The 22,696-nt window shown below is 42.5% G+C and overlaps 1 protein-coding gene across 3 annotated transcripts; it reads left to right on the plus strand.

The window, feature by feature from the left end:
• The first annotated feature begins 253 nt into the window (after positions 1-253).
• prkacaa (protein kinase, cAMP-dependent, catalytic, alpha, genome duplicate a) lies at positions 254-22,437 on the plus strand. Of its 3 annotated transcripts, none has more exons than XM_033644742.2 (10): positions 254-1,053; positions 11,294-11,355; positions 11,896-12,024; positions 13,494-13,592; positions 13,698-13,780; positions 13,863-13,989; positions 14,102-14,197; positions 14,408-14,530; positions 17,986-18,150; positions 19,273-22,437. In XM_033644742.2, the coding sequence occupies exons 1-10, from the start codon at positions 1,008-1,010 to the stop codon at positions 19,396-19,398; spliced, it is 1,056 nt and encodes a 351-aa protein (XP_033500633.1). In that variant the 5' UTR covers positions 254-1,007; the 3' UTR covers positions 19,399-22,437. The 3 variants fall into 3 exon arrangements, with proteins under 3 accessions (XP_033500633.1, XP_033500631.1, XP_033500632.1); XM_033644740.2 differs by lacking the exon at positions 254-1,053 and adding an exon at positions 2,881-3,151; XM_033644741.2 differs by lacking the exon at positions 254-1,053 and adding an exon at positions 6,639-7,042.
• The last annotated feature ends 259 nt before the right edge of the window (positions 22,438-22,696 follow it).

Below are 22,696 nucleotides of genomic sequence, written 5' to 3' on the forward strand. Positions count from 1 at the left end.
TTGATTTGTGTTCTGTACGAAACTCAGTTCAATAAATACAAACAGCTGATAATTTAAAGCCAAAAGGAAAAAAACACACTTACAGTTATGGGCGTATTGGCTACTAGCAAGCCCGGGAGGCGGGACAAAGCCATTTGACAGACGAATCGCATCAATGCAATGATTGGATGTATTGATGCTTATCCAATCAGCGCCCGAGATGGAACTTCTGTCGCGCAAGTATCTGTGTGTGTAGCCAATCAGCCAGCTAGAGGCGGGACCCGGTGGATGGATGACTGGAGTTTCCCTTGCGGTCTGAAGATTAATGGAAGGGGTCTGTTGATCTTAGGAATCGACTATCAGATGGTCGGTCCCAGGAAACCGTTGCACTTTAAGCCTGGTTTAGGAACGAATGGAGTGAGATTAATTTGAAACCACCGACGACGGGAAAAACGAAGAACCTGGACACCACTTTTGTTATCCAGGTCTCAACTGAAACGGCCTGCCTACACAGAGATAGCACCTGGTTAGTTCAGGCCAGGATACGACTGCGAGAGACGCTAAAGGCTAACGCTAGCTTGCTCGCTAGATAGACGGAAAACAGCTTTCGACGATCTGTCAAATGGTCGGGACTGGATTGTGGATAAACCAAGCCATCTCTGGAAATAAACGACAGTCGAGTGACATCTTGATTTGCCAGTGCTTGCTTGGAAATTGACGAGCTAACACTGCAAAGCTAACATCTACAGACCATCTCTGCAAGCTAGCGTGTTAGCCTAGCTAACCCCACAGCGTTAGTGTTAGCTACAGACTTGGATATACTTGCTTGGTTGGACTTTTCCGAACTCACTCAAGAGAAGTATTGGGGTAATACATTTACACGCGGTAGTCAATAATGATAGCTGTTAGCTAGTAGCTAGCTGTCAGCGTCATTGAGCCCAGCGACTGCGTTAGCGGTGTAGCATCCCTCAGCGACTTGTAAAGGAAACTCAGTTCGAGCCCAGGGACTCCACCACCAGCCTGCCATCATGGGCAACACGCCCACCGCAAAGAAGGGCAATGAGATGGAGAGCGGTGAGTACCTTTTACCCATAGCTGCAGCGGCTAGCTTATCATGCCGTCTGTCGTTGAATCAGTCTGCTGTGTTGTCATGTTTCCCACAATGGCACTAAAAACTAACCACCTATGTAATGCATCAAGGCCCAGAGACCCTCCACAGTGACACCATGTTACATTGCTTTCGACAGCCTATTCTAATATGGAGAAGTGAATGAGCAGATTATGCAAAACTTTCCTGAGTTGTGAACTTTACATCAAACACCATGAAAGACACCCATCGCCAATCACATCCTCACACAAGCTGTTACCATGTTCATCTCAACAGAACAGCAGAGGATGTTATTCATTCTCTCCACTGATTCTGTGGGAAAGCTCGTGATTAAAAGCCCCAGGTTATAATCCGAGGAACCAGTGAGGGTGACAACAAGTAGCCTTATACAACAGTCATAGGTTTCTTTGTGGTTCACGTGCTTTCAGACAGTTTTATTCCCTCCTCATAAGATTATGAAAGGCTCCACTAGCAAGCCTAAACTCTGGTGTGGAGTTTTCTTGTGCACTTTTTAATAACCTAATTAAATGTATTCAGAATATTCCTAGAAAAAGGAAATTGTAAGGAATGCAAACACTTGAAGCAGGAGTGTAGATAGACATATTTGTGTGTATATGTGATTGATGCAGTGTGGACCTGAGCATTGAGCCCCACAGACTGTGTTTGACAGTGAGTAGAGGGGAGTTGGTTGTTATCAGAGAGGGAAGAAGCCACCAGGACAGGGGTCATATGATGCATGAGGGTGATCCTCTCCAGGCAGAAACTTGGGAGTTGAGGAGTCTCTTGAACATCATGTGATGAGCAGCATTTAGAACAAGGGCACTTGTATGTGTCACTGAGGCACATGTTTGTGTGCAAAGCAGTAAGGAAGCGATGCTCCCCTCTTGCTCCCTACGACTTTTAATTTTGTTGATGAGCTTCTTGGACATCACAGTGACAGTTACCTACAGTCTGAACCTGTGGTTAACTAATATATGAGGGGAAAATGTCATCCTGTTTATTAAGAAAACACTTGTTGCCTCAGTCCAAGTGTTTAGGCTTCATTTTCCATGTCAGGATCACTAGTAGTGCAGAAGGCTTGGGAGGACACTGTTTTATGTTTTTATCCATGACACTATAAATAACGCTCAAGTGTGCAAAGTCTGAACAGGTATCTGCAAAATGAGTATCAGCTCCTTGTTGCTGGTAGAGAGTATGTGTGAAGAATGGCCTCTAGTCCCTTTGTAACATTAACCCATCGACTCCTGCAACACAGCCCGTGACTTTCAGGTGTTATAGTTATAGTATGAGTAGTGTAGTATTAGTGTTATAGTTTGTTTTTAAAGCTCAAGAAGTAATGTAAATGAAACAGGGACAGAGAAGGCACTGCTAGCGAGAGGCTTGTTCATGTCATGCTTCACATCCTTATCAACCTAATTGCTGAGGGTCCACCCTGCTCCGGAGAGTTGGGTGAAAACCAGAGGTCTGGAGCCCACACCCAGGAGTGCAACTTTCCACAGAGCAGCTATAGATTAAGGGGAACATGGCAGCCTGTTTTGGTCTGTACAGAAAATGGAAAGAGGGTGTTGAGCACTTGTTCCGGTGCACAGGGTCTCTTTCCCCTGAAGTTTCCAGGCTGGAGAAGACAAGCGCAGAGCCGCTGCACTGGTACACAAAGCTGATTCCTGGCCCACAGGAGGAAGCAGGGCGGATAGACACTGTGAACCGCAGCAGGAAGTGAAGGAGCAAGGAAGGTCCAGCCCAGGTTTTTTGCAGTTGGTCATCGCCTCTACTGCTCTTTAAACTAAACAGTTAGCCATGAAGATAGCATGAAGTTTTTGCCCTTAAGACGCTGTTGGTGTAACATATTCTGGATTTCCTGCTTGTGAAACCCTCCGGACATACTGCAGTTTTTTGAGACTCTGCACTGAATATCAGCTGGCTTCCCCCTGCCTTGTATGATGTCTGTTATTCACAGGCTGGCGGGAAGGCTGTTTCACCGAGCTGGGCCCTGCCTGGTGGACACGGGCAGTGGAGAAGGCAGACATTACCAACCACAGGAGGAGCTAGAGGCTCGCTGCTGGTGTGAGTTTTCATTCTGGAGCTGGACAGGAGCATGGGTTAGGGATGGAGCTGTCGTCCATGCTATGTCCCTAGCTTAGCCAGTCAGAGGCTGTGCTCATCCTGCGCGTTTAACACAGATAATCAAGCTGTTGTTTTCTGAATGATGATTGTTACTAGATTCATATCATGACCTGGTGAGTTGTGTGTCTGTCGGCATTGGCGGAGTGATCCTGTGTACAAATAGACACACAGAGCAGCCTGTTGTTTGTCTCCGCTCTGTTGCCTATTGTTTTCTAGTTACAGTTCAAAGGAAGGCATTTCTCAGTGACTGTCAGGCGCCAAGCTGCTCAGCATAACACTATCAGCCTTAAACTGTTGAGCTGTACATTAGGAAACCTTTCCAAAGCCATGTACTTTATTTGTTTTGTTAAAAAGCTCTCGTATCATTGTCTTTCACCGGTTGGGCTCCTGTGAGTCTGCCTGACTGAATGAGTGTTTGATAACTTGGAAATATTATCCCATACTTCACACACTTCTTGAAACATCCGAGCACCACACTTCCAGCCAGTTATGACATAAGGGATTGGAGTATTGAATCTTTTGTGTTTTGAATTGAACCTCATATAATGAGGTGGCACCCTGTCAAAGTGCAACTCCCTCTATCTATAAATAACTGTGTGGTTCATGTCCTGCCCCTGCTCCGCACGCAGCCGGTTTGTGTAACAGGGGAAGGTTTGTGTTTGGATCGCTCATCACTTCCTGTCTCCAGTTAAAGGGGCTTTGTTTATAAGCCCGCACTGATTACCAGTGGACCTTACTATTGAAATGCCAATCAGCCACCTCAGATAAGCTTACAGCACTGAACTGGCAAGTTGGAAAGCTGACATGCTGCCAGGGAACGATTCCTGAGACGCAAAGTCCAGCAGCAGGCAAAGCAAAACTGTGGCTGGAGTTCAGTGTTCAGAAAGGGAACAGGATTCTCACAGTGGTAATCCTTCTGTCTATTGGTCTTGTAAAGCTGCTGTCACATTTACAGGCTTTCATGGAGCTTTATCTGGAAAGACCTTGGTAGTTTGATATGATTGAAACTAAAATGCTGTAGTTGTCAACTAAAGCTGAGGAGGTAACTGTGAAGGAAGTGAAACCTGTGATCAGAATAGTCACTCTCATGACTCTTACTCACATTGGGTTCACCTCAACAGTGAATAAGGTAGTGAAATGAAATACTCCCAATTTTTCTGGGAACCCCCTCGAACTCCCTCAAGGACTCCTGGGGGAACATTCAGCCGCTACACAGCAGCAGTCAACTGGTTTAACAGTACCACATCCATCAGCCATTAGTGACAGAGAGGACAAAATATGAAAATGGCCTAAAATCACACATGAGGGCGTTTTTAATCAATTACTGGGTGCTAACTTTTCAGTGTTGTATACAGAATCCTGATTTCTCTGCCATAGAAATCCTAGTTTCAAGAAGAAGTGTTACACGCTGCTGTTACTGCCCCCTACAGCTAACTGCAGGTCACCTGTTAGCCTGTTGCTAAACATTAACAGCAAGTACCTCACCAGCATCAGCTAAGCCTGCTTTAACATTAGTTATAGCAACTGGCTATAGATCACCATCATCATTATCAGTGTTCAATGTTAACATTTTATGCCAGCAGTGAGAGTGATTAAAAAACACATGCTTTCAGAAAGTTATGCCAACCAGCAGCTCCAAAAACATCTGTGTAAATTTCCAAATAGGTGTCATTTTGTCAGTGATCACATGTTGGGAATCTAAATAGTTATTTTCTTGCCTAAAACACTATTTAAATTAAATAACATTTTCAAGCTTAGTAAGAGCTCTCTGTCAAGTAAAAGATGATAAAGCTGGCGACACTCAAAGACATATGGTGATACTAGGCAAGGTAATTGCACGTCCGCTCTAAAGCAGAATTAAGAGCACAAAATCCCGCAGTGTGGAAGTGCCTTAGTCCGGGCAAAAATATGGGGAATAAAATACAAAGCTAGACTCTCAGGACGCATTCACACAGGCGCTATTTGGTCCGCTTTAAATGAATCCTGGTCCACTTCCATGGATAGTTCAGTGCGGACCAAACGAGCGAAAACTGGGAGGCTTGTGGGGTTCACTTAGAGTGGGAAATGCAAACAGACTATCCAGCGAACCAAAGAGAGGAAGTCACGTAGAGTGCAGTGCATTTTGGTGATCAAGCTGGCTGAAGGGGATGGATTTCCGTTTTCGGTCCTGGCCAATCAATGAGCCGAGTTTTCTTCTTCCTCGTGCTTTTTTTCTTCTTGGTCAGTGGTTGTTTCGGGCAATAGCGCCCCCACACGAGCAGCTGTTGCAACTGTGTGATGGACCAGACGGTTTGGTCCGCTTTAAAAAGTGCAGTCTGGAAGTAAACCCAACCAAATGAATGTGTGAAATTTTTTGGCATTCCCCACCCAATCAAACTGAGCCCCCCATACTATCCTGGTGTGAATGTGCCCTCAGTGTCTGATTTTTCTGCAAAGGTGTCATGGTGATATTGAGCATCTCTGGGGCTTAATACATGTAACCAATGGGACAGATGAATACATGCACATTACCTGTCCTCTATGTGCATTTGAATGGAGTCAACATGCAAGTGTGATGTGACAGTCAGTGCAGTTTGTCAGCTCCTCTGCTCCTGAATTGATCAGTAATTTAACAAGCCAGTTCAATTCGGACAGTAGGATGTAACCTAACGTCCCATTGGTGGTAGTGTGAGTAGCTGCTAGCTCACCAGTCGCAGTAAAATATCCACCAGCAGTATTGAACTGATGACTTCAATTGATTTCTCACCATTACACACTTCCTAGTTTACCCTCTGACTGATTTCTGATGCACTACAGGGGGGATGTATGTTATCTGAATAAGGCCTGGTGCAGCCTGGGACCAGATTTGGCGCACTCTGCGCTTAAATGTCGGTCAGCTCGCCCTAATATAACCCCTCTGTTCCTGCGTCAGAATGGGCCAGTGAGGCCCAGGGGAGAGATGTCGGATTGATTTTTTGGAGGATCGATTCAGCACTGGCACTGAACAGGCTCTCTGGTGCGTTTGGGCAGGGAGGAAAAGTTTCGCTGTGGTTTGTGCATTCCTGCTTTGCTACAGTCTCCTGAGAGAGACACTTTTATGTTTTTGAAAACATTCAGATCAACTCAGAGTTTTTTTTATTTTGCAGCAGATGTGACATCTGATTGGTTCTGCTAATTAAGGAAAGTTTCTAGACTAGATGTGTCTAGTTCATCTCAAGGGTCTTCACTTAGGCCTAGTTTTCCATAGGACTTCCTCTCTGGGTTGGATAAATATACCAGCTAGTGTTTTACGCCCCTCCCCCTCATAATTATGCCCCTGTTTAGATCAATATATAGCCTGTGTGTGTGTGTGTGTGTGTGTGTGTGTGTGTGTGTTTGACATGGGAGGGATCGGCAGAGAGTACTTTGTGTACAGAATAAATATTGATACAAACCAAAGCAAGGGTCCAATTGATCTGTGTGAGTGTAACGGGAGCAGTGCTGGTCTCCATGCTACGTGTGACTGCACTCTGGATGTGGATGCTACTTTCTAAACTGGGTCCCCAGCAAAGTGACAGTCACAGGAAAGACTGAAGACACCCTGCTGGCAAGGACACTTTACCGGTTTCTACGGATGAGTGGGGCGGCTGATCTGACCACAGTGCTCTCAGAGGGGGAGGATAGGTCATGAATCAGTGACTGTGAGGAAGAGGCCAAGGAAGAAGATCAGGGGAGACTTAGCAGGGCTAATGTGTGACAGGAAGAGCTCCAGAAGGCATGCAGGAAAGAGGGAGTCATCCTCGCGCTCAAGTGAATCAGGGTCGCGCTCGGCAGATGCTGCAGCACCAGAGGTACCAATAGTCATCCCAGATGGTAAGGAATTTGGGGTTACAGGACAGTTGAGGTGTTGAGCCTTAGTTGATCACCTGCAATTATTGTGGTAGTTATGGCAGCTAAGCCTCCTAAATGGAAAAAGGGACTCCATTACAATCAAGAGAATTCCTCAAGGACAGCTGTTGATTTGCCCATTTATCTCCCAGCTACACCCGCATCTTCTCCCTCTGCAGCTCCAAGTTATGACATTAATAACCCCATCTGTGGCTCTTTGGAAGTGGGGGTTGAGCAACGTTCACGGGAAATGTCTGCCTCCAGCGCTCTCTGTGGGAGCAGCAGTGCTCTCGACATGTTTATGCGAACTTTGGTCTCTGCCGTTCTTCCTGGCTTTCTCCCATCCTATTGTCGGAGCTGCCGGTCTTTGGAGAATTTGCAGGAAATCACATTAGCTAGATGAGGATTAAGCCTTTGTGTGGTTTTCAAGTGTGTGTGAGAGATGCCCATATGTTTTCGTGAGAAATCGCTGCGTCGGTCATTGCTCTTTGTTTATAACATCTGCATAATATTTATCTCTGTTTTCTACTCTGAACATATTTAAAAGCTTTAAAAGCCCATTAGTTTAAATATTAATATCCAAAAGTTGGAGATAACATTACTACAGTATGCACTTTCACTTTTGACAGCTGGTGGTTTTTAAACTGTGCCACTGGCTTTTGTTTTGTATCGATTACCAAGGCAGATGGGCAGTCCACATTATCCTGAAATGGTAATGTGTTATGTAACTGCTTTTTTCAGTAATTTATAAATTGATATAAACAGTGTTTTTTCAATATCAGTGCAACTATTTATTATTTATTTTTTAAAGAATTTTAAGAATGTTATTGCTTGATATTTACTATAGTAATTAAATAGAGTAATATTAAAACTCATGTCCTTTTTTGACAGTAGATATACACTCACAACCTCAACCATCTTGTGCTCCAGTAGAAAAAGCTGTACTCCCTCATCTGCCACGGCAGATAGTGCCCTCAAAACTTGTACACAGATAGTAAGGAGGAATGAGGAAGGACTGGTTATCTACATGTTCCCACAGAGCATTGTGATTAGCCCCATAAAGATAAGAGCAAGAAAAATGAATGACTGCATATGACAGTGTGTGTGCTAAGCTGTCAAACTCCATCTGAAGGCCCAGGCCTGTTGGTCTACAGTGGAAAGGCTGAGTGTGAATGCACAGGGTTGCATGTGTGTTGTTGTAGTGCCAAGTCATAAAACATATTGTTCACAGAGACCAGGTGTATGTTTTTTTTAAAAGCATTTCAGCCATTAAACTGCAAGCTACACGGATCAATCTATTATACAGATCTATTTATTATTCCACAATATTTATAAGTGGAGAACCCCTCACCTAAGACTAGGAGTTTCTTTGACCATATGTGTTAAAAAAGGACTCCAAATGGTGTTTTTCTACTTAAAGTCAACTTTGAACATCTCAGGAGGTCACTGAGTGTGCACTTTGACCGTAACGCGGCAGCATTGGTTTTGCGGTGTGGCTGCCACAAGCACATGCACGCCTAATGTCCTTTTTGCAGAAATGCTCAGCTTGTGTCAAGCTGTATGGGCAGGCCCGCCATCAGAGGCTGTCAAAGGCTACAGATGACCCTGGCTCAAGGCCAAGGGGAGGCCCATGAAAAGGTCAATGGTTGACCAGTTAATGAGATCAAGCACAACAACTTGCTCACTGACTCAAATCACTGACAGTACAAGCTGTATGTATTCACATGATGAATAAATATATGCTTATTGAGTTGCCATCTGATGCTCCCATCCCCTGCAGGTGTTGTGAAATGGTGCGGCCCATCTGACTGAGGGGTCAGGCGAGCGATGCACAGAGCACACAAGCGCTAATGTAAACATGTGAGGCAGACTGTAGCCTGACTAGCTAAGTCGGACTGCCTCACCAAAAATCAGGAAAAGTCAGGGTACAGAGAGAACAAGAAAGGGAAACAGAAGAGATGTCCTCCAAAAAATGTAAGAAGCACCAGGTATGACAGGCAGAAGTGATCGTTAAACTAGAGGACCTAAGGCATCCATTGATACCAACCATGTTGGAAAGAGGTGAAATCAGGTTCCAAAGTTATGCTAAATTGTAGCGAGGGGAAAAAGGGACATTGCCATTTTTTAAGTGGTGTATTTAAATATTTCTGCATACTGTGGTCCCTGAACAGTCTTGGAATTGCAGAAATTGGATATGACTGGAAACTGAGAGTTGATAGCACTATACTCTTAACACTGTTTCAGTTCTGCACACAATTTGATGAGTAATTGATTAATGTAGGCCTCAAGACTGAATGAATAAATGATTTGTTCACTCATGATTTGATCTTGTGATTTAATTTTCTGCTTTAATTTACTCAATGAGTGTTTGATTTTACTTTTTTACCAATCATTCATTGGAGGGCATTTGGCCCAGGACACACATGTGACTGCCTCTACTTTTTAAAATAAGGTCCTAACACAGAGTTGATACAAAATACAAGTGGGAATGTGATTACTGGATTATATTCCTTGAGTGATATTCACAGTGATTTTGCCCCCCCCTTCCTCCATATTTCCTAATGCCTGGCCTGTGTATGGGCACCATGATGGAACAGCAATATTCAAGTCCTGTCTCATGTTCTAGGACTGAAGTTTTGACTCTGGCTCAGCCACTCCAGGTTGTTTATGTCGTTCGTTTGGCTTTATGTTTGAGGTTGACGTCATGCCGTAGAATAAGCTTCCATCTCCAGGAGGAGTTCTGTGTATTTGCTGCATTAATATTACCCCGTTTTTGGTCCTGCAGCATAGAAGCATCCCCACATCCCCGCTGTCTCCACTTTAAATCATATTGGGGATAATGAGGTGATGTCCAGTGTTTGGCTTTGATCCTGACTCGCATGCCTTCTGGCAAACACTAGCTGAGATGTCACGCATGTGGCTTTCTGTTTGCCACTCTCCCATAAATCTGTGACTCGTGAAACACACGGTTAGCTGTTGTTGTGTGTATAATCTCAGCCGTGGAGCTCTGTGGCTTCTTCAGAGTTACAGGCCTCATGTTGGCCTCCATCACTGGGACCTGTCTCGCACAGACTCTGTTACAGGGTAGCCTGCACAAGAGATATTTACAGCAGTGTCATACTTAGTCCTTGTTTTAAATAATTGACCTTGCTGTACTGTGAGGCATGTTCTGTGCCTTGGAGTTTTTTCCTCTCCCATGATTTGTGCTTTCCAGTGAACTTACCATGAGTTTGTTTGGATGGTCTTCATTCATCGTAGCTCGTCAGCAGTTGGAACTTGCAGACGCAGGTGTATTTCACCTGTAATTACTTGTCACGCACCTCGATTTTATAAAGGTGGTCTCTAATCATCTTGGTTATGTGGCTTCTTAAAGCAGTTTTCTACACCTGTAATAATGGTGTGGTATAGTAACACCTAAATACTTAGGTAATCAATACTGTTTTGTATTTTATTTTTGTGCTTTCTTTAAATCAGTTTGTGGTGATTTGTTCAACTCTCTGGTAGTGTTAGGTGTTATGACAGTATATGTCGTACAATGGTAGAGATGTGTCCACAGGTAGAGGTTTGACAATACAATGGCTATCTAGTCAATCAGGCCTGGATTCTCGCATGATGTCATGATTCTGGCGTGATCTTGCAAATTATGCTCTCTTGCAAAGCAGAGGTAACATGATTCGGACGGACATGGAGGAACCTTAAAGCATGAAGTCTTTTGTTTAACTCAATTGTCGTCTCACGTGAGGATGTTGGTATGGAATTTCCAAATAGAAAAAATAAAACAGTCAGATGTGATTTAGTTTAAGTACAGTATGGGTATTTTAAACAATTTACAGAGTGGACAGCTGAGACACAGAGCCATTCATCTATGTGCCTATCATGTGCCTTACACTAAAATGTCAAAGGGCCTTGCACTCACTAGCTGCTCGCTAATCACGTTAGCAGTTGTGTAAGTATGATCATTCAGCACATCTCCTTCCATGGGGCAAAATGATGCACGGTCACGTAACACTTCGTCCATTGAGTGTTAGCTGTCACCAAAACAACCATCACGTCCTTAATCTATGACTAGTCCTTGTAGGGGACGCATCAGGACGCATCTGTGGTTATTGTAAAACAACAGTATTGTGGTCTTTTCTGGGTCTTGGTGATTAGGTTAGGGAAATTACTATGCAAAATCCTACAAATGAAAACAGATGAACTCTCTTTAATGAATATGCACTCTGTTCCCAATTACAGTGAAGGAGTTTCTTGCCAAAGCCAAAGAAGATTTCCTGAAGAAATGGGAGAATCCAGCACAGGTAAGAGAGTGAAAGAGAATTTATCTTTTTCTGTGTAATCATCGTTTTATGACTCCGCCATTCTTATCACTGTACAGTGTTACTGTACTTTGGATAATGTTGTTTCTATTTTTGGCTCTTGAGACACCTCAGTGTGATAAAGCATCCTATAATAAATCCTGAATCAACTTGACCTGTGGTTTCACATGGTTATTCACTCTCTCAGGCGGACTCATGGAAAAAGTCCCGCCCATGAACAAATTGAGTTCTGTGTATTTTAGAGGGGCAGTGCACCCTCTGCTGGGCTAATTTGAAATACATATAAATATATTTTCAGCTTGAGAGCACCTCTAATGTAGACTCAAATAAGATGCAGTATGTCCAATTCACATTAAAACAGCAGGAATTATTTTATGAATAGGTGTTATTGTCATTATTGTACACTTTAGTGGATTTGTTATTTAGGAAAAACACTGCACTGAAGTATTGCTGTTCATGGTATGTTGCTGGCAAGTTGTTATGAAGCATTTCCTTATACTGACACTCTCTTCTACCCCTCAGCAAACTGCGGCATTGGACCACTTTGAGCGTTTGAAGACCTTAGGCACTGGTTCATTTGGCCGAGTCATGCTGGTTAAACACAAAGAGACGGGCCAGCATTTTGCCATGAAAATACTTGACAAACAGAAGGTACGGTGCCTTTAGACATGACTTTCAAGAATATGTGAATGCTTGACGTGGACGCTCCAGGTTGTGTTTCTGACGTGATGATAATGTCTCTTTTGTAGAAACTGTATGAGTACATAGACCAAGACTTGGACCAAGACTCTTAATGAGAGTTTATCGAGCTCCTTCCTTACTATACTTTAAACCAGAGAGTCCAGAACAACCCACATGTACTGACAAGTATACAGCCTGAAGTTGACCATTAAGCGGAGACTTTGTAGTCAGAAGTTTGAAGGAAAATTGCACATTGATTTAACCTTCTGATTCTCCTAATTGTTAGTCATAACACAGTGTAATTTCCCGGTTATCTCTAATCTGTGACGCCTCACTGGCATAAAGATCACTTTGTTGTTAAAGTTAAAATGTCTGGGGCGCCAAGTAGCTTAGTGGTTAGAGTAGGCGTCCCATCTATGTACAAAGGCAGCCAGCGCCCGGCCCTTGGCTGCATGTCATCCCTTCTCTCTACTCCTTTCATACTTAAGTCTGTCCTGTCCAATAAAAGCAAAAGCCAAAAAAAAAGTTAAAATGTCCTACGGCGTCATGAACCTAGTCCCCATTTGACTGAAAGAATCCCTGGCTTTACAACATGTTAGGGCTTTTGGAATGAATTTCAGGAGTGGAGTATAAACCTGTACAGTAAGCAGAGTTTCTCTAGCTGAGCTGCGTGTGCGAAATCTGACTTTCTGGACAATATAGAAATTAACTCTAGGGTCGTGGGGACCGTTTACAACGCAGCATTACTAACATTAAATATCTCTGGAATGCTACATGTGAGAGGGACTGAGTTTGCTTTGCCCAGAAGCTGACTGTAGTTATCATGTCACTTTAATAAGGGCTCCTGTGCGATCGTATCCCTTTCAGAAACTTTATAATCCAGCCTAAAACTGCGGTGTCATTTTGAAGACTTTGTAAAATGAATCAATAATGATAAAGATGACATAAATACCATCTGTGATATTCAAATGTTAACATCCGTGTTAACAACCATTACTGCCATTGTTAGCTGTCCATGATGCCTTTGAGTCTGTCAACCAACCAGAGGCCGTGTTCCTGACTTGTCAACCAATAAGAGGCTATGTTAGGAGCAGTTTGGTTTCAGGGCTAGGTTAAGGTTAAGGACAAAGATCATGGTTTGGGTTAAAATGACTTCTCCCATGTGCCTGTGCGGCAGCTCTGATCTCGAAAGCACTGCGCAGTTGATCACCTTTTTGGTAACTCCACATGTGTATTGTTAATGCCCTCTAGTGGACGGAATGTATCACAACCACATGCTGATGGTGGTATTGGCAATACATAAGCCTGGTTATACAATGTATGAGTACATTGTAAATATTAATATTGGGCTGAATTTGAGCGTTAAATGATGATATATTGATGATGTTTGATGACATCCTGTTTCGCCTTGAATAAGCCCCCATCTTTTTCCCTCCCAGGTAGTGAAGCTGAAGCAGATAGAACACACACTGAATGAGAAACGCATCCTTCAAGCCGTCAGCTTTCCCTTCCTGGTGCGACTGGAGCACTCTTTTAAGGTAAGCGTTAAACAGTTGATCTGGTTATCTTTTAGGCATGCCCACCTCATTTTCATACTGTAGTGTTTTGCTTGTCAAAGTAAGACTTTGCTCATGTCTCCACAGGACTACAGTAATCTCTATATGATAATGGAGTATGTACCTGGCGGCGAAATGTTCTCACACTTAAGGAGAATCGGTAGATTCAGGTGAGTTGACTTTGAGGGAACTCCTAAATATATCCCTGCACCTCTGGTTGGCTGTAAATATTGTGCCCCATGTGTTTTGCAGTGAACCACACGCCCGCTTCTACGCAGCCCAGATTGTACTGACCTTTGAATACCTTCACTCGCTGGATCTCATCTACCGAGATCTTAAGCCGGAGAACCTGCTCATCGACCAGCAAGGTTACATACAGGTATGGACTGCATGTTTGTTTTCCTAGTCACCAACAGTGATTATATTTGGTTGGCCTCTGTGGTCTTGCAGAAGTGTGGTCAGTGCTCAGAGTTGTGCACTCTGTTCATCAGGTAACAGATTTTGGATTCGCGAAAAGGGTGAAGGGCCGAACCTGGACGCTGTGCGGGACCCCAGAGTACCTGGCACCAGAGATCATCCTCAGTAAGGCAAGTGCTTAGCTCAGCCAACTGCTCTTTATGTCACAAGGGCAGGGAAGCGCTCAACATGAGGATTCATTTAGGACACCATTTCAATGTCCTCAACTTAAGGACTGTGGTAGAATTTACTGCTCACTGTCTATTGTCAACACTGTAACGTGTGGGAGTTTTTGTTTGAGGACACATCTGAACGCCCTTTATTTCCTTTGTGATTTCCAGGGTTACAATAAAGCAGTGGACTGGTGGGCTCTGGGAGTGCTGATATATGAGATGGCCGCTGGTTACCCCCCCTTCTTTGCCGACCAGCCTATTCAGATTTACGAGAAGATTGTATCAGGGAAGGTGAGTTTAGAGAAGCTGCCTAAATAATCTCTTTAATGTTTTTGTGGTTGTTTGAGTGTCCCAGCACAACATGGTGAATTCTACCCAGTTCTAAAAAAAGAGGTGGTGCTTTGCAAACTAAAATGTATTTTGAAATTCCATAATTCATAAGAGTACATTTTTCCTCAAGTGTGAAATTGTTTCAAAGTGTTGGCATTGTTACAGTACATCACTCTTAATTACACAGAAAGGACTGTGATGGTTTTGTAAAACTTCTGCAGCAAGTGTAAAGACTAGAAGTTAAAGGAACAGTTCAACCCAAAATCAAAATGCATATTTTCTCTCTTACCGCTAGTGCCATTTATCAGTCTAAATTGTCTTGGTGTGAGTTGATGTTGGAGAGATCAGCCTTCTCTCAGTATAAATGAAACAGGGGCCGTACACATGCAGCATTTTTGTGCCCTCAAATTCATTGTTTTCAATGTAGATGCATGGAAGACACGCTCAAACGCCAGAGCAACGCCAGCGCGACTATTTTTCAGGGTGCAACAGCCGCGCCCCGAAATAAAGAGTTCAACTTTCGAACCCAGTGGCGCACATGGCATGTCATGTGACGAGGAACCACCAATCACAGCTGAAAGATATCTTTCCCATCTCCTGTTAATATCAGTCTGTGGTAAATGTGGAAAAGTTGATCATGTTGGTGCTTAGCAACCTCAGACGCAAGGTGTCACTATGCTCTTGATAGCTGGCTCAAAAAAGGCGCGAAAGTAGCACCCAGAACCTGACCTTGCATTTTCCAGGCGGTTAAAGATGCGGCATCTGTACGGCCTTTTGGGCACTCGGCATGTGGTCCCCAAAGCACCCAAAAAATACACCTAAAACATTCCAGAAATCTGACCAGTTGCACAAAATAATCTACAGACCTTGATGTGAGCAGTTTTGTGTATGAACTATTTCTTTCTACTGAACTACACCCGCCAACCGTATCACTGCACAGAAGGAAGTATGCATCTACTCATGGACAAGAGGCATGTGCTAGCAACACCATGAGATGTAAACATTAATGCGTCCTCCTGTAATGTTCTCTAGGTCCCACATGAAACTGCTCATAACAAGGTCTGTGGATTATCTTGAGTAACCAGGTCATGATTTCTGGAAAGAGACATTGCTGTTGAGTTTCTCACATGGATTTTTTGGCACTTTGAGCACCACGAGTCAAGTGCCATCTAGTTTCATTATATTCAAAATAAGGCAGACATCTCTATGGGCAATATCTCCAACACTGTGAATTTTTGATTTAGGGGTGAACTGTCCCTTTAAGAATAATGGTCTAACAATGGAACTTTTACTTCCTGTATTAGGTGGTTTCTCTTTAAGAAACCAGATTTTTTTAGGTAAATAACATTCTCAAAAGCCCTAAATTCTTGGCATCAGTGAGTGAAGTGCCTGATCTTAATTTGCCTCTTCCTCTTAGCACTCTTGGCACCATTGCATCATCAGTATAGGAGAAAAAAACAATTTACTGCTTTCAAGTCATCAGTTTCCCTCCCCCCTGCATTGAAATACAGTCCCTGGTGAAATTTTGTGTGCATTATATAATCTTTAATTTATGGGACATGACATTAGAATACCTCACTTTTTCTTCATACCTCTTGCACTTAACATTATTTATTTTCTCTAACTTTGATATAAAGATATTTTAATCTTAAATGTTGCTTTTAGCTTGTTTTAATGTACAGAGTACCTAAGTGTTTGTCTTGGGGGTACACTGGCATATAAATAATGTCAAACTTGTAGCATGTGTCCTGGTGATTTCACAGCACATGTACATGAGCATATAGTCACAGATTTGTCAGTTTATTAGGTACAAACACCAGTGTCATTCAGATTGTACCTTCCAGCAAGTAATTTGTCATGTGACTACAATGAAAAGTGTTTATCAAGCAGACAGCAGGTTGCGGTGACGTCTCACCAACCACAGCCAGCTCCTGACGACCCCCCTTTTCTACCACAAACAAGCTTGTGCTGCAAGACTCGACTCATATCTGTGCAGGAGATCAGAGAGAAAGATGTTTTTGAAAGTCTTTGTGTGGTCAGCTCTCAGTACCTTTGTAGCCTCTAACTGAATCTCTTAGTTTCTATCCTGTTTGTGCTGTCACATATCTGCTTTATTTTACCGTTTCATGTTTGCTCAGTTGTATAGGAGTCATGTTAGGTTACTGAAAAGCCAACATTTCCTTATTTTGCTGCTTTACAGTGAAAACTTTAAAATGACAAATTAATGTTATTAGTGGCGATTCTTCTATGAAAATAAGTCTACTAAAACAGCAGGGAGGGAGAGTCCAAGCAGAAACAGCCAAAGTGAGATGTTGCAGACAACAGGCTCCACCCTGCAAACCGCTTTCCTCCAATCATTCTGTGCGATGGAAAAACACTCACAACAAAATAACAGGTACCTTTAGCTGTGTGTTAAAGACACACCTTCAAGCGGATAGCTCTGTTGTAAAGGAGATGCAAATCTGCGCCGAACTGGGTTGATGCGTCAAGTCAAACCCATATATTGTAAAAAATAATGGATGTATCTACCATGACATCACCCACTGGTTTGTGGACTCCCGTTTTGAAGCCTCAAGTTTGGCATCTTGGTTGCTTTGGAGCCAGACGTGACCATGTTTGGACAAGAGGCTGGTGCTGTGGAGGAGTGAGGGGTGGATCTGAGTTAGAAGCCAAGGACACTATCAGCAGGCAGCCTGTCACTCGAAGCCGCCGCCCTAATGATGTGTAAATTTAAGCCTCAACAAGTTGCAACCAAATTCACCCCTGTACAACTGTGATGAAGGAGGAAATTAGCTATAAAGACCAAAATTGTTTTTGTACCAGGCTGGTTTATTTATTTCTGCTGTAAAGTGTAAAGGGCATTCTAACATGGAGGTCTATGGGGACTGACTGGATTCTGGAGTCAGTCTCAAGTGGCCACTCAAGAACTGCACTTTCGTGTTGGCTTCACTTTTCAGCCCCAGGGGTTGCTGCTTGGCCAAACGGACTCAAGTCAAGCCATAACATGTGTATGGAAAAACGCCGTTAATGGTCACCAGAGAATTGGAACTAAACAATAAGTGCCCTCAGTGACTTTGAACATGGCGTCATAGTCAACTTTAAGCAAGCCAGTTTAAGCATCTCCCAAATGGCTGATATCTCTGGCTTTCATGGAAGGTAGTTCAGTAACTCAACATTGGTGAGAAAAGCAAAAGCTGCCAGTGGTGAGCGACCCTGTGGAGAAAAATGGATAATGCATCGGAGGGGTCACAGGAGAGTGGAAAGTGCAAACAAGCACACGTCACAATTAGTGGACACAGTGCCATTTCAGACCAGTCATAGGCTAACACGAACATACATGTACAGCTGCAGACAACGAAACAAAAGCATGAGGTATAAAACGTTGGGCTTCACACTCTGCTCTCGCTGTTTTGCAGGTTCGCTTTCCCTCCCACTTTAGCTCAGACCTGAAGGATCTGTTGAGAAATTTGCTGCAGGTGGACCTGACCAAGCGCTTTGGCAACCTCAGGAACGGAGTCAACGATATCAAGGGCCACAAGTGGTTTGCCACCACCGACTGGATCGCCATCTACCAGAGGAAGGTGAGAGGGCGAACCCTTAAACAGCAGTAACGTGTACAAATGGAGCCCGCTTCCCATTTGAGATCAGAAGAGCTGAAGTAAAGTGTTGCTGACAAAAGAAAAAGGGCTTTAATGTGCCTACGGTCAGTTGAAATGTCTTTAGTCTACATCTGTGGCTACGGGTAATTTCACGCCATCTGTGCTTCCTCTGCACAGATGATATTACAGTGGAGACTAATGGGAGAATGTCTGGAACACACAAAACATGTGTCCCTGTGTGTTTTGGTGGATTCAGAGGGACACTACAACAAACTTCCTTCTCTTTGTGATATTACAACATGTGTACAAACAGTGCCACGTTTTTTGGTCCATGTAAAGTTGTCAGAGGGTTTCACAACCATTCTATAAAAGGAACATGTTAAAATGACCCCTTCCTAACCTTGGACTCATTAGGCAAAGCTGGGAAAAAAAATCAGCACGGAGAGGGATCCCCCTCCACCAGGGCAGTCAGGCATGTAATGAGTGCTGACAGTGTGCAAACAAAGGTTAAATGTTGATAACAGCACGGACACACACAATGCACAGAATAAACACTGTGAGAACATGTGATTTAAAACATGCATTTAATTTGTTTCGTCTTGGTTTATTTTAACAGAAAAAGACTTGGGTTTGGGTGTTCTAGTTTCTCTGCCTGCACATGATGCAAATAAATCCAGCAAGTTCATATATATATATATATATATATATATATATATATATATATATATATATATATATATATATATATATATATATATATATATATATAATTCTGGTAAATCTATGAAACCACCAGCTGAATAAGAAATAGATGAGTTGGCTTCAGGGAAAGCAACACATGATCACAAAATTAGTTCTGCAGTGTTTCTTCCAAGCATTCAAGCATGAGTGCTTGATTGCAGAATGCCTTATACTCCCATTATAATCAGTTAAAGTTACAATATACAACTATAAATGGAATTAAATCTGTCCTTAATTGTCTCTTTATCTCCTGGGACCTATTCCAATGTCATACACTAGTTTATGGTCCCTGACGTGGCTTTGCTGCTCTCTGCCGGACCACGCCACATCACTCTGACGATCTGAATGTCCCGTTTGTTGCAGGTGGAAGCTCCCTTTATTCCTAAGTGCAAAGGCCCCGGCGACACGAGCAACTTCGACGACTACGAGGAAGAGGAAATCAGAGTCTCCTTCACAGAGAAGTGTGCAAAGGAGTTTGCTGAGTTCTAGATCCCAACCACGAGTAGCGGAGAGAGAAAAAGAGAGAGATTTAGAACGTAAAAAGGGGGTCGGAAGGAAGGAAGTGCTAGGGTGGACTGCTAACTTGCTTATTTGTAATGACGACAACAATGTAAACCCCCTCCCCTCCCCCCCCAGTGGAAAGGTAGGCAAAGTCAAGAAAGATCCAACCGAACCAGCAGTGTTGCCTTTTCTGATTGTTTCTCAACTGTTACCTATTCATTTTATTTATCCCTCTTGTGTTTGTGACAGGGGCTCAAGGAGAACAGGCATAGGTTATGGCTGTCCAGCTATACTTGTATCTTTCTGATGGTGTAATGACACGTTTTCAGTCTTTGCAGGTTGAGGCATTGATTTTCTGTTAAGGTACTGAATCTGCTAGGCTCCTTTTTTTTCTCCGAACGGGCTCTCTCTACAAGCTTCTCAAAGAGTGATTGTTGTATCTTGTCACCCTGGTCCCCCCCTCGCCCCTCCCTTCCTCCATCTCTCCATCCTGAATCTGTCCAAGCAATACCAATTCCAACAGATGTGCCTATCATTATGCCAACTGGTTGGAAAACTGTGTCGAAAGCATTGGTGCAGAGCTTTGGCTATGGTGGCGTCAGCCCTCGTGCCCGTTTGGTTTAAAGCTTGAAAAAAAAGAAACCCCCCTCTGCACCTGCCTTTGTCTGCTCAATGTGGCATGATTATTGGGTAGATGATGTACTCGCTGCTCGCAGCTGAAGCAGCGGTGACCTCTTTGATCGGAGTGCAAATGATTTATCACAGTAAACTTCATCTAGGTCTTACTCCTTTTGGGGACCTGTGAGAAACGGTGAACATGAGGTTTGCATTTAAGTCTGTCTTTCTCTTAGCTGAATTTATTAGAGCATTTTAAGATTCCTATTGGTGATCATTTTGTCCTTTTATGTCAATCTCTGTGCTTGTGTGTTATTTAGTGCTCAAGGGTGGGTTAAAAAGCTGTGATTTAGCAGCAACTAACATTGTGGTCACACTCCTGACTATTGTTTATTTAATTCATAGTACATTTATACACAGACATGCATATATATATACATATATATATATATATATATATATATATATATATATATATATATATATGTATATATATATATATATATATATATATATGTGTATATATATACATATATATGTATGTGTGATAGAGAACATGAATTATCCATCTTTTTCAACATTGTCTCATAGCTGTGAAATTAAGATTTCATAAATAAACGAATATAAATTCTGCCAAATTTGCAAATTGAGAACATTGCAAAGTTTTTCTGTATGTAACTATGATGGTGGTGGATTTTAATACGCAAAAAAAGTAGCAAAACAAAATGTGCATGTTATTTTTGTACAATATCACTTTTAAAGAAAGACGGCGGAGCATATTATGCTTTATTTGTGCTGAGGTACCTGAGATCGTGGATAACATGCTTATAACTATTAAAACGGACTCTCAGCTGCTCTATTTTGAAGACGGAACAAGACCCAGTTCGGCGTGTCAGAGAGTTCACCTGGGCTTTGTTCGTTATTCAGTTTTAGGGCAAAAGGTTTGATGATAATTGTCACTGAACTTTGTGCTTCTCACCTTGATAATTGTTTTTTTTTCTTTCCCCTTTCTCTTGTATATACTGTACATGTAACACCTTCAGATAGATTTGCAGTCCAACCAGATTTTTTGGGACTGTTGAGATTGGAGTGTTTTTTGTTTCCGTTTTCCAGCTTTCTATGTAACAAATTAAACTAAGGAAGCGATCCTAAAGCTGTCCCCTTTTGCCAAGTTTATTTCTGTGGATGCAAGACAATCGCAGACCGAATCTTATTGCTGGTTTGTTGACTGAACACTTGGTTTGATGAAGGATGTTTGCTTCCCCATCCCCTCCCCCGCCCCCCTCCATAGGCCCTAGGTGCTAGACTTTGTCCATCTCACTGAAAAAAAAAACGCTTCTGTGAATTGTTAGATGTGCATCGATTTGTCATAAAGTCTTGTAACATGACATTTTTGAGAATGTTTTTCGACTCTAAATGATTTCAGTAGGCTTGAGTAATTCTTTTTTGGCTGTCTCTTAATGTAACTGAGATCAAACACAGGATACCTTTTTGAATGTCTTGAATTGTCTGATGGAGATGTTTCAGTGATGTTTGGAAACATGATGTGTATTTTTTATAATACATGTTTCTCTGGCGAGCTTGGGTTTTTCTTGCATGTGGTAGAGCAACCCGACGGCAAGAAATCTCCTGGACCGAAGACATGTTTGAGAAATTGTTTCCGGAGCCATCGCTCTTTAACCTTTGATATGTTCAAGCATCACATTGAACCGACCAACTTGTCCAGTCTTTTATGAATACTGAAGCACATGCCACACCCTTTGAAATCTCCTATTTAATTGATTTGTGCTAATTATTTGAAACTTTTAAGGCACTATGTTCTGTTTTGACGAGAGCACATGTAATATATTTGTTCTTTACGTTCTGACAAATTACTAAATCAGAGTTGGTGGGTGGAAGGCAACACCGCTTGATCCACTTCAGACACCGAGGCCACCACTTGGCTTTATTCCCCCCATACACAACTCCTTGTCAGTCGTCTTTAAATTCTCTTCTTTTGGCTCAACATTATCGACCGCTCTGTGCTAGTTTTGAGTTTCTCTTCTGTGTTTGCCTTCTACTCTCATCAAGTTTCCACACACTCTTTATTCAGACATAACACTTTTTACATCCGAGATGTTTTGCGTTCATATTTTCTAATTGTATTTTCAAAAAAAAAAAAGAAAGAAAAAAAAGCAAAAACAGAACATTAATCTTTTCCTCATGACCTGGGTACAGTGATTGTGTAGTCTATTGTACCTTTTGGGAAACAATACTGTATATCCTTGCCTTTGACAGTCTTAACTATCTTACCCTCTGGAGAACTTGACAGATACCCTTAGAACACAATGAGTATGTTAAAAAAATATATATACATAAAGTAATATTTTGCAAAATGTATCATTCCAATAAACTTTTACTTGTTAAGACTAATATGTCTTGGTTATATGTAAGCTCTCTCTTCACCATGCACATTGTCACATTGAATTAGGCTTGTCATGTTTAGAAAATAATGTTTATTTTATGACATGCAAATCTCAAAGAAGGTATTTCCATACTCGGGTTACTCTCATGGGTCGGATCAGAGGAACATACTTGTTGGTAGGTGAGGAGGCAGATGCTGTATTTTAACTGTCCTGTCTATTATTGTGAATGTTTCAAGAGGCTGGCAGGTGCGATTGAATAATGCAGT

This window comes from Epinephelus lanceolatus, chromosome 18 (genome assembly GCF_041903045.1).
Source record: "Epinephelus lanceolatus isolate andai-2023 chromosome 18, ASM4190304v1, whole genome shotgun sequence".
In the NCBI taxonomy this organism is placed as follows: Eukaryota; Metazoa; Chordata; class Actinopteri; order Perciformes; family Serranidae; genus Epinephelus; species Epinephelus lanceolatus.

Coding starts and splice junctions, on each gene's coding strand:
- prkacaa (XM_033644740.2), top strand. CDS start 3,025: ATGATGTCTGTTATTCACAGGCTGGCGGGAAGGCTGTTTCACCGAGCT. Junction 13,781..13,862: donor AGGAGAATCGGTAGATTCAG/GTGAGTTGACTT, acceptor TGTGTTTTGCAG/TGAACCACACGCCCGCTTCT. Junction 18,151..19,272: donor TCGCCATCTACCAGAGGAAG/GTGAGAGGGCGA, acceptor CGTTTGTTGCAG/GTGGAAGCTCCCTTTATTCC.